We start from the raw sequence: 16882 nt of genomic DNA, 5'->3' as shown, positions 1-16882 counted from the left end.
TAAATTATGTCAATCTGTGTCACTCAAAACAAACGTTGAACTTGCATGGATTTTAACTTTTCCTTAGTAAATCATTGAAAATAAACACTTGAATAATTTTTTTTCTTATCTGGTTTTGGAGTCCAAAGTTTAAATGTGCGATAATTCTGATGCAGTGTTTATTAGTTTAATATATCTCCTGCTATAATCACGGTAAAACTCATACATTATAATAGGGAGTATGTACATTTTTTGCATAGTAAAGTACGATGAGAGTATTTTGTGAAATACCTTTGATCTGTGAACTAACTCAGAGTGAGCAGTGCATCTTAAATTGTAGCCATAAAAGGTCTTTTTAGAGTATGTCCTTACTCTCATTTTCCAGATGTGTTTACTATTCTTTTTCCTTTATTTTTTTAAAATCTAATTTTACTTTATAAACATAATATTATGTACCTTGGGAAAACCTAGAAAATGCAGCAATGTATAAAGAAGAATAAAAACATAATCCACCCTCCCAGAGGTAATACTAATATTTATTAAATGCTTACTAAATGTTTGCACTTACTCATTTAATCCTTAGATCGATCATTCCTGTTAAAATGGGATTATACTATTTTTATTTCCATTTTACAGATAAGGAAACTGAGGCAGAAATATTATTCAAAGTCCTTTAGCCAGCAGATGGCCATTTTAACTTTTTTGTCCTTTTTTTCCTTTTAAAAATATAGTTGACATCTTGCTATAGAATTTTGAGTTCTGTGCCCCTCCCACCCCACCCCTACTTATCTTTCTTGTGTTACTAAAAGTTTACGTTGGTTAATGGTTGTATGGTATTCCATAATTTATAATTATCCAACCATTTAATAATTGCTGAAGCTTCAGACTATTCTAGATACTCACGATTATATATGATGGCGTAGTAAACAGTTTTGGAATAGTCACTTTTTAAGGTTTTATAGGACTTTTTAAATTGGAGGTATTTTCCTCAAGTGCCAGAGTGTGCTATATATAATACTTTAGTTTAAAAGTAATTTACTTGATAACAGTAATTGTGTTAGGATTGTAGAATTGTGGGTTCTTTACAGTCTAAAATGCTTGTAATATAACCATATTACTATAATAGTTTCCAAATAAATATGAAGATGTGGAAACGTGTAAAAGTCTTTAACAAATTAAAAGGCTAAAAAAAAAAAGGCTAGAATATAAAGTAAGATATTTGACTGTGGGTATATTAAAATATACACATGAGGACTAGAGAGTGATATGCAAAAATGGAAATGATTGAGTTAAGGTGGAACTGGAGTAGAAAAGATTTTTTTTTTTTTTGTTACGTGGGCCTCTCACTGTTGTGGCCTCTCCCGTTGCGGAGCACAGGCTCCGGACGCGCAGGCTCAGCGGCCATGGCTCACGGGCCCAGCCGCTCTGCGGCATGTGGGATCTTCCCGGACCGGGGCACGAACCCGTGACCCCTGCATCAGCAGGCGGACTCTCAACCACTGCGCCACCAGGGAAGCCCGATTTTTTTTTTAATGAAAGAAAATTATTTAGGAAATTCTGCCCTCTCACCTTTTAAATAGCATGAGAGAATTATCAGTAAATAGAGTGGTAATTTTGACATGTAAAAATCATAATATAGTTCATTGAATTTGAAAAATACTTTGTTTAGATGAAGATTATGGAAGAGATTCGGGCCCTCCAGCTAAGAAAATTCGATCATCTCCCCGAGAAGCTAAAAATAAGAGGCGATCTGGAAAGAATTCACAGGAAGATAGGTAAGAGGCATAAGTCTGATTCTTCTTACCCTGTCACCACTCAGATGAGGATAGTGTCTGGTCTCTAAATTGGTAGAATCTTCAGTTACTTTGGGAAAGTGCTTATTGTTCACTTAATGTTGTTTTGCATGTTTCATGTCATCTCAGACAGTGCTTCTGAGTCTAGAGGTTAGCCTCTTTAAGGTCATGGAATCCAAGGTGAGCTGCAAGTATGCCAGAATGACTTTGGTGCTACTTCAAACCTCTGAACACAGGCAGAAAGATTGTTTAAGTATATAATTTGTTGCCCAAGGTTAGTATTGGCATTTTCATTGTAGAAATGCCAAAGAATAAGTGGCCTTTCCTATTCAGTCACAAATCATTGGTAGAATCATAACTAAAGCTTATAGAATGTTGCATTGCCTGCCAAGTTTTACTATCTGTAGTCAATTCTACTTTGTTTAAATAATTTAATCATTTTGGGCTGTTTCCTTTCCCTTAGTTTTATAAATGAATTCAGATGAGTTGTATTTTTAACTGTAATTGCCTCATGAGACAAGGGTATTGTAGCTTTCATCTCTGCTCTTACAGCTATACACATTGATTCACTCTCGTACTCAGTGTAGCATAACTTTAAGACCTCCTTGACGGTGGTGGTGGTCGTGGTGGTGGTGATGATAGTTACCGTTTATGATTCTTATGTGCCAGTATCTATTATATGCTGATTTATATCCATTATCATTTAATTCTCACAAAACCTTTATTAGGGTAAGTAATATTAACTTAGAGGGGTCAGTGATTTATCCAAGGACCAGCAAATAGACCAGTAGGTTTTGAAACCATGTCTGTTGGACTCCAAAGTCCATTTTTTTAACCATTAGGCTATACCACTTCCAAACAGTACTATTAAGTATGAGCAGTTCAAAGAAATGAAATAATAATTCTCACTAGCTCTTCTAAGTTATTTACTTTTGAGCACTAAAACCACTATAATTCCTAGGCAGAAATCTTTCCATTCTGAATTCACAGAACACTAAGTTTGTAAAAATAATACTAATTAATAAATGTACCTAAGTATTTTCTGTTTGCTTGAATCGCTAACATCTAGTATTTTCTTTCCTGGAGAATTTCAGAAATCTGGAGAAATTTTGAGGAAAAATAAGACAAAATTATACTGTAGGGAGACACATTTTCCATAGTTTCATAATATATCTCTCTAATCCAGTTTTATATAGCAGCCCAACTTAGAACTATCTTTCATTATATTTATTTTATTTCTCCTAGGAATGAGCATCTTCATGGCCTCTTGTAATGTCTCATCAATATAATTGATATCTAGCCTAAATTTTTCCTTGTTGCAGTCATCTGGCTTTATTACTCTCTGCTAAGTGTCCAGGAATGGTTGAAATAAATATAGCTTTTGTTGCCATTTGTATTAAGTGCCTTGTACGTTTATTCCCTTAGACCAATATTATGTTGCTTTTTGTGTTGGTCTCTACTTAAACCATTACAGTGAAGTCAAGTAAAAGTTTAGCTTTTACTTGACTTCACTGTAATGGTGCTCAAGGATTAATGGTCTCTATAAACTCAATAATAAAAGAACTAGAGGAAATGATACCGTTCTTCATCATTGTAATAGACTTGTGAATTAAATGCTTACTTTGCATAAAATATTTATATAGAACAGTCATAGGTTTCAGAATTATAGTATATTTGGATCAGATTACTTAGTAAATGTGTTCGGTTTTTCTTTTTGCTTAGGAATCTTGGGTTCAATAGGTGGTCATTTGAGTGTGGTCTAAATTACAGGAATACCAAAAGAGATTTACAGGATCTGCTGTTTGAGAAAAGAAAGCTATCAACTTTTATGTGACTTTCTTTTTTTGTTTGTCAGAATTTCTCATGGAATCATAAAATTTTAGCGCTGAAGAGTACAAGTGATTTGCCTAAGATCATACAACTAAATAATTCATGACAAAGACAGAACACTAGAACCCAGATTTCCAATTTAAGATTTGTGAAGATATAAAATGTGCATCTTTGTGACCTAAAAAGTTATTTTATAAAACTTTCCATTGAAGCTCGTTAACTTCTTATTTTACTCTGCAGTGACCTTTAGCTCACTTTTATTTTCTCCATGATACAAGGCAGGCCTATGTGTTGAGGTTTCTGATGTATAGAAATATTGGATCCTAAATATTAATATTAGGAGGTAATTAATTAATTGATTTGTTTTCATTTTGTTTTAGATAATTTTTTTAGGCATATTGTAATTTATATAACTAAACTCCAGTTTCCTTTAATAATTATAAAGGTGTTTTCTACATCTATATTTGGGGCTATCCATTTACTTGCCTATTTTACCACCATTGATACATTATATAATTTATTTTCAGTATATTCATACTTTGCCTCTGACAACAAAAAATTTTTCTTAGTAAATGTTCCTGAACCAGGTCTTATCCATAGGTGAAAAGTTTTTAGCTTGTGTTTGAGATACTTTCTTTTTTTCCTTTGGGTCTTCAGAGGGAGCAATGTTTTCTAAAAGTAGATAAAATTGTTCTTAATCACCAGCATTCCTATGAAGTAGGGAAATAATGCAAGCAAGCAGTTCCACTCCTCAGCATCTGTTTGAATATTTTATGTATAAAAGAGGTTTTCTTCGGCGTTCTTCTCCAGTCAGATACCAGAGATTTACGTTCACTTGGATTTTGATCTAAGATTTTTCATCTTTTCCCCCTTCCGCTTACAGTGAGGACTCAGAAGAAAAAGATGTGAAGACCAAGAAGGATGATTCTCACTCAGCAGGTAGTAAAGAATTTTTAATGTAATAGGTGTAATTCTATTTATATATTTATTTATTGGGCATTTTAATAAGTGGCTTTATTATAATGCCAGGCTCTGTGGTAAATGCTGCATTACAAACATTATGTGTTTTCATCTTCAAAGAGCTCACAGTGGTTCTCAATCCTGGTGGCTTATTACAGTTTCCTATGAAGGAGGTTTGTTTTGTTTTATTTTTTTTTGTTTGTTTGTAGGTTTTGTTTTTGGGTTTTTTTTTTTGCGGTACACGGGCCTCTCACTGCTGTGGTCTCTCCCGTGCGGAGCACAGGCTCCAGACGCGCAGGCTCAGCGGCCATGGCTCACAGGCCTAGCCGCTCTGCGGCATGTGGGATCTTCCCGGACCGGGGCACGACCCCGTGTCCCCTGCATCGGCAGGCGGACTCTCAACCACTGTGCCACCAGGGAAGCCCTGTTTGTAGGTTTCAAAAAAAAAAAAAAAAAAATTTATTTGGCTGCGCCAGGTCTTAGTTGCATTGCCGCGTGCAGGATCTTCATTGCGGCGTGTGGGATCTAGTTCCCTGACTAGGGATCAAACCCGGGCCCCCTGGATTGGGAGTGCAGAGTCTTAAGCGCTGGACCACCAGGGAAGTCCCTATGAAGGTTTTTTTTGTTTTTTTTTTTTTTTTGGTTTTTCTAATTAATTAATTAATTTGTTTTTGGCTGCATTGGGCCTTCATTGCTGCACGCGGGCTTTCTCTAGTTGTGGCGAGCGGGGGCAGCTCTTCGCTGCCGTGTGCGGGCTTCTCACTGCGGTGGCTTCTCCTGTTGTGGAGCACAGGCTGTAGGCGCGCAAGCCTCAGTAGTTGTGGCACACAGGCTCAGTAGTTGTGGCACACCGGCTTAGTTGCTCCGCGGCGTGTGGGATTTTCCCGGACCAGGGCTTGAACCCGTGTCCCCTGCATTGGCAGGCGGATTCTTAACCACTGCACCACCAGGGAAGTCTGATATGAAGGTTTTTATAATGTACTTAGTATTCATCCCATCCCAGGACTTCTCATTCAGTAAGGTCTAGGTGAGATGTTGGGGCTTTGTTTTGTATAAGTATTTACAGATTATTCTCATGCATAGTCAAAATTGAAAACCATTTACATGAACAAATAAAAGATATCAAACTAAATAGAATAATAAGAGAAAGGGGGAGTGATGACTCCAGGTTGGAAAGCAAACAACGATTAGTTTCAATCTGACTCTTTTTAGCTGGGAAGTAGACCTTTGAAACAGTAGCCACAGAGAAAGTTTTTTTGTAAGAATTCTAAATTAAAAGAATTAATGAGGGGCTTCTCTGGTGGCGCAGTGGTTGGGAGTCCACCTGCCAATGCAGGGGACACAGGTTCGTGCCCCAGTCCGGGAAGATCCCACATGCCGCGGAGCGGCTGGGCCCGTGAGCCATGGCTGCTGAGCCTGTGCGTCTGGAGCCTGTGCTCCGCAACGGGAGAGGCCACAACAGTGAGAGGCCCGCGTACCGCAAAAAAAAAAAAAAAAAAAAGAATTAATGAGGAACTGACTAAATTAAATGTTAAATCCTGATGACTCATTGGTATTTGTTTTTTAAAATGTAACTCTTAAAGGAATTGAGAGTTTATCCCATCTTGCTCCCAACCATTTTAGTTGTGGTCTATATTCCCCTGCTTTTGCCTTCCTGGATCCCCCTTTATTTTTTTTTTTATTTTTATTTTTTTGTAGTACGCGGGCCTCTCACTGCTGTGGCCTCTCCCGTTGCAGAGCACAGGCTCCAGACGCGCAGGCTCAGCGGCCACAGCTCACGAGCCCAGCCGCTCCGCGGCATGTGGGATCCTCCCGGACCGGGGCACGAACCCGCGTCCCCTGCATCGGGAGGCAGACTCCCAACCACTGCGCCACCAGGGAAGCCCTGGATCCCCCTTTAAATGAGACTGCTGGGCTTCCCTGGTGGCGCAGTGCTTGAGAACCTGCCTGCCGATGCAGGGGACACGGGTTCGAGCCCTCGTCTGGGAAGATCCCACATGCCGCAGAGCGGCTAGGCCCGTGAGCCACAACTACTGAGCCTGCGCGTCTGGAGTCTATGCTCCGCAACAAGAGAGGCCGCGACAGTGAGAGGCCCGCGCACCGTGATGAAGAGTGGCCCCCGCTTGCCACAACTGGAGAAAGCCCTCGCACAGAAATGGGGACCCAACACAGCCAAAAATAAATAAATAAACAAACCAATGAACCGACATTTAAAAAAAAAAATTAGACTGCTATTTAGCTAATATGTAGAGAGGGTAGACAGAGTTCCACTGGATTCCCTCCACTGAGCTATTTTGCGTTTGTTTTTTTCTCAAGTCTGCTAATTGTCTGAAAATAAATTATATTAACCTTTTGCACTAGTGCTGTTGTGATAATGTAACGTACACTTTTATTCATCTGCCTTGTGAATCCTAAGTTGAATCTCTTACATTTGTAAGCATTTGAGCAATTCAAGATGAATAACTCTGTACGAGTGTTAAGCTACTGTGAGGTGCGTTTAGTTTTGAGTCTACCAAAGTCAGTTCCGTTCCGTGTGTCTATTTGTCTTCAGGTGAGGTTTTGGGTAGTGAAAGTGATGACTTGAACACTGACCATGGCAAAGCTTATAAGAACCGAGTGTTTCTGGAAGAGTAACAGCTAAACCTTAACAGAATAAGAGAGCCTCAGAGTCCAGAAGGGCTGTAGGTAGAGACTAATAAAAATATAACTTGGTCTAGAGCCAGTAGGCTGGCATCCTGTTGTTTAACCAGATTTATGCACAACCACAACTGTGTGTTGAAAACAACTTTTAATTAATAAACTATAGTATATGAAAGTAATTTTTTTTATAAAATTGTATTGAGATCTAATTGATTTTAATATGTGTTTTAAAGATTGCCCTCAATCTCCTCTAAACTGAAATGGCCACACCTCATTCATTGAAAAGGATAGTAGTTTGGCATTATTTTAGATTCTGTATGTTTTGTATCTTAGAATAAATATCATTGGAAGACAATGTTCCCCGTTCTACTATTTAAAAATATTTTTCTAACTAGTTTCTAAAAACTGTGTAGATAGGTTTGAATGTGATTGCGAATTTCAGGGCAAAGCAATGATACAAGTTTAAAGTATGTTATAGGAAACATGTGCTCACACCTTAATTCAGCTTTATTATTACTTAGAACTACATGCCTGAGTTATTTCATATGTGCTAGTGGGTGCAGAGTCTTATTCAAGCTCATTCTTTGAATTTTAGCTCTTTTGTGTATTTTGTAGAAATTTTTAGGGATAAAATTTACCCTTTTTGAATGAAATAAAGCTGCAGGTTATATCTCATATCGGCTTTTCTAGTCAGCTGTCAAACCCATAACTCTTTGATCATTGCATTATAACTTGGATATTGCAGAGGACAGTGAAGATGAAAAAGAAGATCATAAAAATGTGCGCCAGCAACGGCAGGCAGCCTCTAAAGCAGCCTCTAAACAGAGGGAGATGCTCATGGAGGATGTGGGCAGTGAAGAAGAACAAGAAGAAGAGGATGAGGTGCCATTCCAGGAGAGTACGTAAAGCTGCCTTGTTACTTTGGTCATGGTTGTAGTTTGTGACCTCGATTACTTCCACGTTTTTGTGGATGCTCAGTGTTAAAATCAGTCGCTTAAATTAGATACTAACTATTAAAAGAGATGACCGTTTTGATATCTATGTATATTTTATAAGGTTCAGAGATTCCCATGATCATTATGTCCATCATTTCTAGTCAAATACTGAATGAACAGTTGTTAGACTAACAGTTACATGGTGGGTGTTGTGATTAAGATTTGTATTTTGGCTTGCTGGAGAAGGGTGTAGACCTCTCCTTGCAAAAAAACAGTGTTAACTAAATTTAGATGTTTCATGGGTTACTCAGATTAATTAATTACATGTATATCTGCTTTGTATGTAGTTTCCTTACTTCATTTGTTTATACTTGGGCCAAACACACCAAATCAGTTGTTTCATTTCCCTAGTCTCATCAGGACTATATAGGAGTGATGGAACTACCAAAAGTTACTTGATGGCTTCAGTTTTTATCCAGATTAAGTCTTATCTTTTCCTGTTTTCAACGTACTCTTCAAACAAGTCAGTCATGTAACCCTCATGGTGTGTGCTAAACCATTTTACAGGTGGGGCCAGTGACAGCTCCAACCAGATTGGTAGTATCTGCAAATAGAATCCAAGAGTGTTTGACTTCCAAATCCATTCTCCATTCTTAGCACTCTCTCCCTTTGTTCACTTGGAAGGCTGTATACATTAAGTTGGACGTTGAAATTCTTCTTTCCTCTCAGAAGATTCCGGCAGTGATGAGGATTTCCTAATGGAAGACGATGATGATAGTGACTATGGCAGTTCAAAAAAGAAAAACAAAAAGATGGTTAAGAAGTCCAAGCCTGAGAGAAAAGAAAAGAAAATGCCCAAACCCAGGCTAAAGGCCACAGGTGAGCTCTGCAGAAGTCAGATTAAATTACTGCTTTGAAAAATGTGAAGAACCAATAAACCTCTACAGAAGTTCTTCATTAGGGCTTGGCATTGGCCACGTACTTAACAAAAATAAAAGGATCCTGTGTTCTATACCTGGAAGTATCCCTTATTTATTAATAAGGACTCCAGCCCCTCTGAAATTCTGGTGGCTTAGCCCTGTTCTTCAACTACTGCCATACGAGAGGCAAGATTTGGGAATGACCTATTAGTGTCAGGTACAGTGGTAGAAACACCCCACCAGCATAGCTGTTACTGCCCTTTTTCCCCACTGATATCACAATCCCAGCAGCTAGTAAAGACTTGAAATTGTGAAAATACACACCTACAGTAATACATTTAAGTTCTGTGTTCTGATCCCTACACCATCCTCTGTGCTAGCAAAATAAAACCACACTTGACAGCAAAGATTCATTTTCTTTAGGCCCTTGTGGTTTCTACCAGGTATTCTCCTATTTGAAGCTAGTTTGTGATTAAATCAGAAAGCTGGATTTGCTTTTTCTTTATTCTAGCAAATAGAACTTTTACTCATCATGTCTTACTGTTAGTAATGATGGAACTGTTGAAAGTTATTTGATGGCTTTAGTTTCTATTCAGGTTAAGTTGCATCCCCTCTTCTTCACCCAAGTTTTAAACATAAACAATTTTCAGTTTCACAAGCCACTAAGGATGATGTGCAGTTTCTATAGCATCCTGTTTCTCTATTGTAAACATTACTGCTAACATAACATTACAGTGTTGGTTAAAAGGGTTTGGAAACTAGCACCCACCTTCATTTTTAGTAAGTTAGGGTGTTGTCTTTATAGATTTTTTTCTTACAGATGATTTTCTTTAGTAGCTGATTTTGTTAAAGATGCTTTCTTCCCTTCCCCAAATTGGTATTTTTCTTCTTTCAGTGACGCCAAGCCCTGTGAAAGGCAAAGGGAAAGTGGGTCGCCCCACAGCTTCAAAGGCATCAAAGGAAAAGACTCCTTCTCCCAAAGAAGAAGACGAGGAACCAGAAAGCCCTCCTGAAAAGAAAACATCTGCAAGCCCTCCACCTGAGAAATCTGGGGATGAAGGGTCTGAAGATGAAGCCCAGTCTGGGGAGGATTAAAAGTGATGATGGTTTGGGGAGAGATTTTATTAAAAAAAGAGAAAAAAAAAAGAAAAAAGAAAAAAAGAGGGAAAAAAAAAAGAAAACCTACTTAAGATAGAATATGGTTTTGGCTATGGCTTGACTCATGGGCTTTCAATGCTTTTTTTTTTTCCTTTTGTTGAAAATAACTTTTTCTTTTTCTTTCCTTTTTTTTTTTTTTTTTTTTAAGAAAACCATTGTATGTTTAATTTACCTTTTTTGTCTATGGGTCTCTTTGTCACGACCCCCTCTTTCCCCTCCCCCTCTTTCCCAATGAAAGCCATGTTAAATTAATCACTGGATTGACTGCTTCATCTTTTTATTTTTAATGGAGGGTATGCCACATTTGTAAAGCAATAAGATTTGAGGTGAACACTATGGAAATTTTGCTTTTTGCTAAATGGTAGCAAGTTAAACAGTAATCAGAAAACATAGAAGGTTTTAGTCAAAAATGATTGTTTCTCTACCTGAACTTTTTAAGAAAACAGTCGTCATCTAATACAAGTTTATATTCTATATACAAAAATATGGATGTCTAGAAAAATCATGACTTTAAACTTCCACTGATGGGGTAGGTAGGAGATAAAGATGAATTCAGAATTGTTACTAAAAGTATTCATGTTTTTTTATCCTGGGGCAGCACAGGGAATTGAGGTTACCTGACCTTGTTTGAGGGTGTGGGTTATTTTTTTTTTAATTTCATCACTTGTTATCTCTAAGAGACTCGGAGCCAGTGATCCTTTATCCTGCTACAGTCTTTAAGGAACTTTAAAAAAAAAAAAAAAAAAGCAAGGGCCGCCAAAACTTAAATCTCTCTTGATTTTCTATTTCATTCTCTAATGGTTCATGTTTTAAAATATATATATGTATCTATTCTGTTTCTTGGATAAAATTTTACCAAGGATCAAAAGAAGAAACCCTAGAATTTAAATGGGGAGATCTATATATCACAGTGGATTTCTTCTCAAACTGACAATGTTTAGGTTTTAAGCAAATAAAGTACCAGTTAATGTGAAACTCAATCACAAAGACTTGACATTTTTGCTTTATGAGAACAGAGAATTGAAATTCTTGTATGCCATAAATGTGCATTCAGATCCCATGAACCATGCTCTGTTTTTATCTGGGGATAGAGCGTTTTCCTTTTCATACCCCTGTCTTCCCATTTCTTCGTAGAAACATGGTATGAAGTCATCTCTTGGATTCCTGCTAGGACATAGGACACTACTGCACAGCCCCACCACTAATGTGTACCAGCCCTGCTCTCGGACACGAGTTCTCCTGGCTCTGTTCTTCACTTACATTACCTCCTGTGCTTGACGGGAGTATGTTAAATGCTGCTCCAACACTATTCAGTCAGCAGTTATCTTTTTACTGGTGCCCTTGCTCACTGCTCATGTTGCTTAAAGCAGGAGTTTAAGGGGCTCTGAGGGGCTGGAGAAACCATGTGTTCAGGAGGTCTGTGTGTAGTTGATAACAGCCTGTTACATGCCTTACGAAGGCAGTCACAAGACAGATCTGTGGGTTTGCTCCTCCACATTCTGGTACCATGAGCTAATGGGAACAAGGTTTAGGGGGTCTTAGTGTGCTAATAAGTCGAAAAATCAGTGAAATTTAACCTCTGCCTTTTTATCTAGATTTGCTTCCTCAATATTTACTGCGCAGTTTTCTTTTACCTATTGAGTTACTACATAGTTTTCTCTCATACAGCCTGGTTCTTACAGATGTTCATAGAACAAAGGTTATTTAAGGAATATTTTTACTCTGATTTTTAAGACAGTGTAAGGAATATCCTTATTCTGTGATTTTTTTCTTTTTTTTTAAGAAAGCTCCCAGTGGCAGAGAGTCATCTCACTGTTGGCACTGTGCGTGTTAAAGAATGAATTTGGAGATTTTAGTACTCGGCCAAAAACGCAAAACTTGAACATTAAGTAGCAATTGGATTATTATCTTTCGTGAAGGTTAACTTTATAGTTGTGAACTTTGTAATGAGGTGTTAAAGATTATTCTATTTGCTATATGGGTTTGTTCAGGTATTTTAACAAGAAGGCTTGTGTTCACGTACTGAAAAAACCTATCAGTGTTTCCACCATGCACTTCTATTTGTAGCGGTTTATAACTTTGAGTCTTACATTCCTAGTAACATTTGTGCTTTCCTTAGATTATATTTCGTGAAGATTGGGGGCAAGTGTCTTTTAAAACTTTAGCCTTGGTATTTTATGTAACACCGTCTCTGTAATATATTAATCTGCACTAACATCTCTGTGATATATGCACATCCTTTAGGGGTAATCACATCTTCTAGGTTATTTGTGTGCGTTTGGTTGGGCTTTTTGTTTGGGATTCCTTTTTTAAAGATTAATTCATGAGATTGAAAAATGTATTATATATTTCTAATAGACTGGACAAAGGATCTGTGTCCCCAAGAAAGACAGGCTCTGAATGACCTTTGTTTTCTCCACTTTTTGCTAATGATTTAAAACACTCTGGCCTTCCCCTCAAATCATGCATGCCAATAGGACAGTTGTGGTGTCTCAACTGGAAACAGGTGCTCAGTAGTCAGGCTTGATAGTGATGTCAGAACAGGTTACAAGCGATAAGCTGATAGCGACTGGCCATTGGCACCACCCTTGACTAAATGCCCTCTTTCTCTAGTGTGCCTATGGTGAGGTGGCAGCATTCACTGTCTTGCAGTGCTCAGGAAGTGGGACATTCACTTTGAACGCGCTTGTTTGTATTATCTCAGTTCTCTATGTTAGCTCTGTTAGGTTTACCTCTGGAACATGGATTTCGGCAGCTATGCTAACTGACACTTCGTTCTAGTACTTAAGATTCCTTTTTTGAGACCTCCCCAACACGCACGCACACGCGCACGCACACACACCCACACACACACCACACACACCACACACCCCCAGAAATGGGTAGCTTCCATCGTATTAAATCTATTTGTAGCCTGCTGCTGCTTTTAGCCTTCCCCACCTCAGATTATAATCAATGGAGTGGGCCCAAAGGATACATTTTAATTTCAGTAATGGTATATCTGTCCTGCTTTCTAACACATCTCTGCCTTTCATCCCTCCATGCCCTATTGAGTCCATGTAGGAAAATTAATGGCTGTGTCCTCCTCTATGGAGGTAGTGAGTGAAAAATCTTTAAATCTGGAAGAATAATAGTTGATTTCCCATGTTGGAGCTTTGATACTTTTTTTTTTTCTCACAATAACTGGTTTGCTCCAGGTTCAACCCTCAGTTCAGTACTTACTCTTGGTACTGGTTCACAGCATTTTCTTACAGGTAACTAATCAAGAGTGGAATTTGAGGTTACAATCCAGTAGTTTTTGACATTCTTGTGGATATCAACTAAACTGAACTTGACACTTTTTTTAACGTTTTGTTTTTTTTTAATCCATGAACATTCAATAACAAGTGGCTTTTAGACTAGTGGTTGAGGAAAGGGAATAGTGCTTTTTTCCCTTTCCCTAGGAGATGTTTTGAGAGTGTTAGAAAGGCAGGAGCAACAGGGAAAGCTTTATTAAAGGTCATGTGGCCGTTGTGGCTTTTATGAAGAAAGGGAGTTTTGATTTGAGCAGTTCTTTCTGTGCCTGCATCGCCAGGAGCTATGCTGAGGAGAAGAAACTATCACTTTAGGAGTTTGGAAAGGAAGAAACCTGGCCTGTGGTTTTTATGGCATAGAGACAGATACGTAGAAGGAGTGACACTTTCTGTCACGGGATAGCTCTTGAGGTTGGAGAGTTGTCCTTTTCTCTGTGCATGGAGCTGGATTTATTTGAAAAGGGAGTTAGTTTATTTGAATATTGGGATATCAAACTACCCATAGCCAAATTTCAACGTGCAACTCATTTTCCCTTTTTCTTGAGATAAGCTTGATACAAAATGAGTCTTTTTGAGTCCCAAATCCCTAAATGACACTTTTTTTCAAAGCCTAATTCACAAAATTCACAGTGGTGCTGTGTATTAACCACTATTGGGAAAAATCTTGTAAACCTGCCTGTTGCCATGCCAGTGGAGTGACTGAACTGGCGACATCTGTTTGAGCATGCTTTGTGGCTGGTGGAATGCCACCATTGTGCACACACTTTGTACATCAGGGGTGAAGGGAGGGTTTTCTAGATTATGGGGGGAGGGTAAAATTGGGATTTTTTTGGTGGGGTGTAGGGGTATAGTACTCAGCTTATGCCCTAAATAACTTGTATAAAAACCCCTGAAGTATTGTGTGGGCGTGTGTGTGAGTGTGTGTGTGTTACATGTCTGGCAGTTAAACCTTTGTCTTCTGGAAGTTAGTGAATTCTTTTCTTTTTTTCCTCCAGAATTATTTGTTACAAGATTTGTAAATAAGAGCTCTACTTAGTTTGTTTACCAAGAACATGTTGCAGCAAACCTTCTACACCTGATTCCCTCAAGGTTGAAGGAAAGACTTAAGACTTGCCAGGTTAAGCAACAGCCAGGTTCTCAGTAATTGTTCACCTTAATTCATCTTTCAGACTTCATTTTGCCAGCTCTAAAATTCCCAGTCTTCCTTAATTGTAGTCCTTAACCTTTTACGTTCTGAGCAGGAAGGGTAAAAGAGAAGAACCTGCTTAAATGTATTTAATTGTCCTTGGGCTGAGACCAGGGCATCCCTTAATACTGCAGTGTTGCTGGGTACATGTGATCAGACACCGAGGGTTGGGCATTCTTGCAATACCTTAACAGTGCTGAAATCTGCAGCATGGTACTAAGGAAGTTAAAGTTTGAATGTAACCACTTTATTTTAAAAAAAATTTTTTTTAATTTAAATGAAAAGGGGTTGAAGTGAACATGATTTTGTTGACCATGTTCGTGAATTATAGATGCAACATGCATTGGTAGACTTGTGTGATGGTCTTTTGTGATACTTAATTTTTACATATCCCAGTCTCTGTATGTATCTACATAGACAAAGAAAAAAACAAATTCCTGCTTTCTCTTATTGAAGGGTTTCCAGGACTGCGTGTCTGTTCCTGAGCTCTGTTTTAAGTATGTGTATCCTTTGCTTGTATTTTGTATTAAAAAAATAAGAAAAAGAACCCTTTATTGTTGAGCATGTTGGCATTGTCCCTTTTATTTTTTTCTCTTTTTGGGACACATGAAGCAAGTTATTCTTTTTCTGTATCTTTTTTTCTTTTGTAAACTTTTTTTTGTTTTGTTTAAAAATGGCTTTATAAAAGGGCTTTTGTAACCCAGATGCGTGCTCTGTGTACTTCTTGTAATACTCTCAAGCAAATACACTGACTTACTATACAGCTGACCACCTTGGTCTGTCAGCTCCCAGTCCAGCCTGACTTTAGGGGGAACCCACTATCTGAATGAATTCTTTAGAAATTAGCAGTGACCATCACTGGTGCTGGTAACAAGAAAAGTATGCCTTGTCTTAATTAGTACTTCGGAGTAAGGAATCAAGAGAGGCAGTATATTCGTTAACTTTTGATTAATCAAGGGAGCATTGACTGGGCTTGGTGCATGAGGATCCCTAGTTAACGTTGTTTCTTGTGTTCATGTCCAGGTTATGAAGTCTTATGGAGGGAAAAATTCTTTAATCATATATAATAAAGGATAGTGTTTATACTCATAAAACAGACATCTGCGTTCAATTTCAAATACCTATAAAAATTACACTATCTTGCAATTTATAGTTAAGTATTACCTCTTAGATGGAGAATATGGTACAAGATACTGTAGCTATTAGGGATTTTATCCTTTTCAACCTTTCCCCTTGTTTACATTCTTGCCTTGTCATCTGAATATTGTAATTAACATACAAACTCACCTTGGCTTTGAAATTAAGTGCTTTTTGCATGCTGTTACCCTTTAGTGACTAGCTAACTTGGCATTTATTTCTTACATTGTTGTTTGTCCCAGGTCAAAGTTTACTTCAGAAGAACGTTAACCAGCCACTTTTCCTCATAATCTTCAGGTGTTTTATGATTAACATTATCAAATTTCTGTTTCAGTACAATGCTGAAGAAATAGAGTCTGGTTTAAAGGACTTCAAAAACCATCAGGTAGGGCTTCCCTGGTGGCGCAGTGGTTAAGAATCCGCCTGCCAATGCAGGAGACATGGGTTCAAGCCCTGGTACGGGAAGATCCCACATGCCGTGGAGCAGCTAAGCCCATGTACCACAACTACTGAGCCTGCGCTCTAGAGCCCGCGAGCCACATCTACTGAAACCTGCGTGCCTAGAGCCCGTGTTCCGCAACAAGAGAAGCCACCGCAATGAGAGGCCCGTGCACTGCAACGAAGAGTAGCCCTCGCTCAGCAGCAAAGACCGAACTCAGCCAAAAATAAAGTAAAAAGTAAATAAATTTTAAAAAAGAAAAAAACCATCAGGTAGACAAACAGACTCATAGAGGTTGGGTTTGGTAAAAAACCATTCGGAACTCCCTCACTCGACTCCTATCCATGAGCATTAACTCTACAGTAACTTAACACTGTAGCTGTACAGCACTTTGCAGTTTATGAAGCTTTTTTATTTACATAGTACCTTATTCAGTTTTCCCAGCAACTGTGACTGCTCAGGTGTTGTTCCTCCAATTCTGTAGAAAATAAACTGGCTCAGGATGTGATTTGACGTGGCTAGTATGTGGTACAAGGCTTGAATCAGGTCGTTCTTTAAGTTGTCACAGCTGTTCTAAAACCAGCTCCCATTATCTTATGTAAATGCGTCCCT

General features: G+C 38.3%; 1 protein-coding gene across 1 annotated transcript in view; it reads left to right on the top strand.

Moving 5' to 3' along the window:
• The window catches only part of NUCKS1 (nuclear casein kinase and cyclin dependent kinase substrate 1), a 30996-nt gene extending 15599 nt beyond the window's left edge, over positions 1 to 15397 (top strand). The window contains exons 3-7 of the mRNA XM_022593626.3: positions 1649 to 1754; positions 4486 to 4541; positions 7948 to 8100; positions 8867 to 9016; positions 9953 to 15397. Of these exons, the coding sequence (XP_022449334.1) occupies positions 1649 to 1754; positions 4486 to 4541; positions 7948 to 8100; positions 8867 to 9016; positions 9953 to 10152 (665 nt within the window). The 3' untranslated portion in view covers positions 10153 to 15397. The remainder of the gene's footprint in view (positions 1 to 1648; positions 1755 to 4485; positions 4542 to 7947; positions 8101 to 8866; positions 9017 to 9952) is intronic.
• The last annotated feature ends 1485 nt before the right edge of the window (positions 15398 to 16882 follow it).

This window comes from Delphinapterus leucas, chromosome 1 (assembly GCF_059928025.1).
Source record: "Delphinapterus leucas isolate spDelLeu-1000000601 "Yukka" chromosome 1, BTC_Dleu_Yukka2, whole genome shotgun sequence".
NCBI lineage: Eukaryota > Metazoa > Chordata > Mammalia > Artiodactyla > Monodontidae > Delphinapterus > Delphinapterus leucas.
Note: the sequence above shows the minus strand (reverse complement) of the source record. Positions and strands in the feature narration are given on the sequence as shown.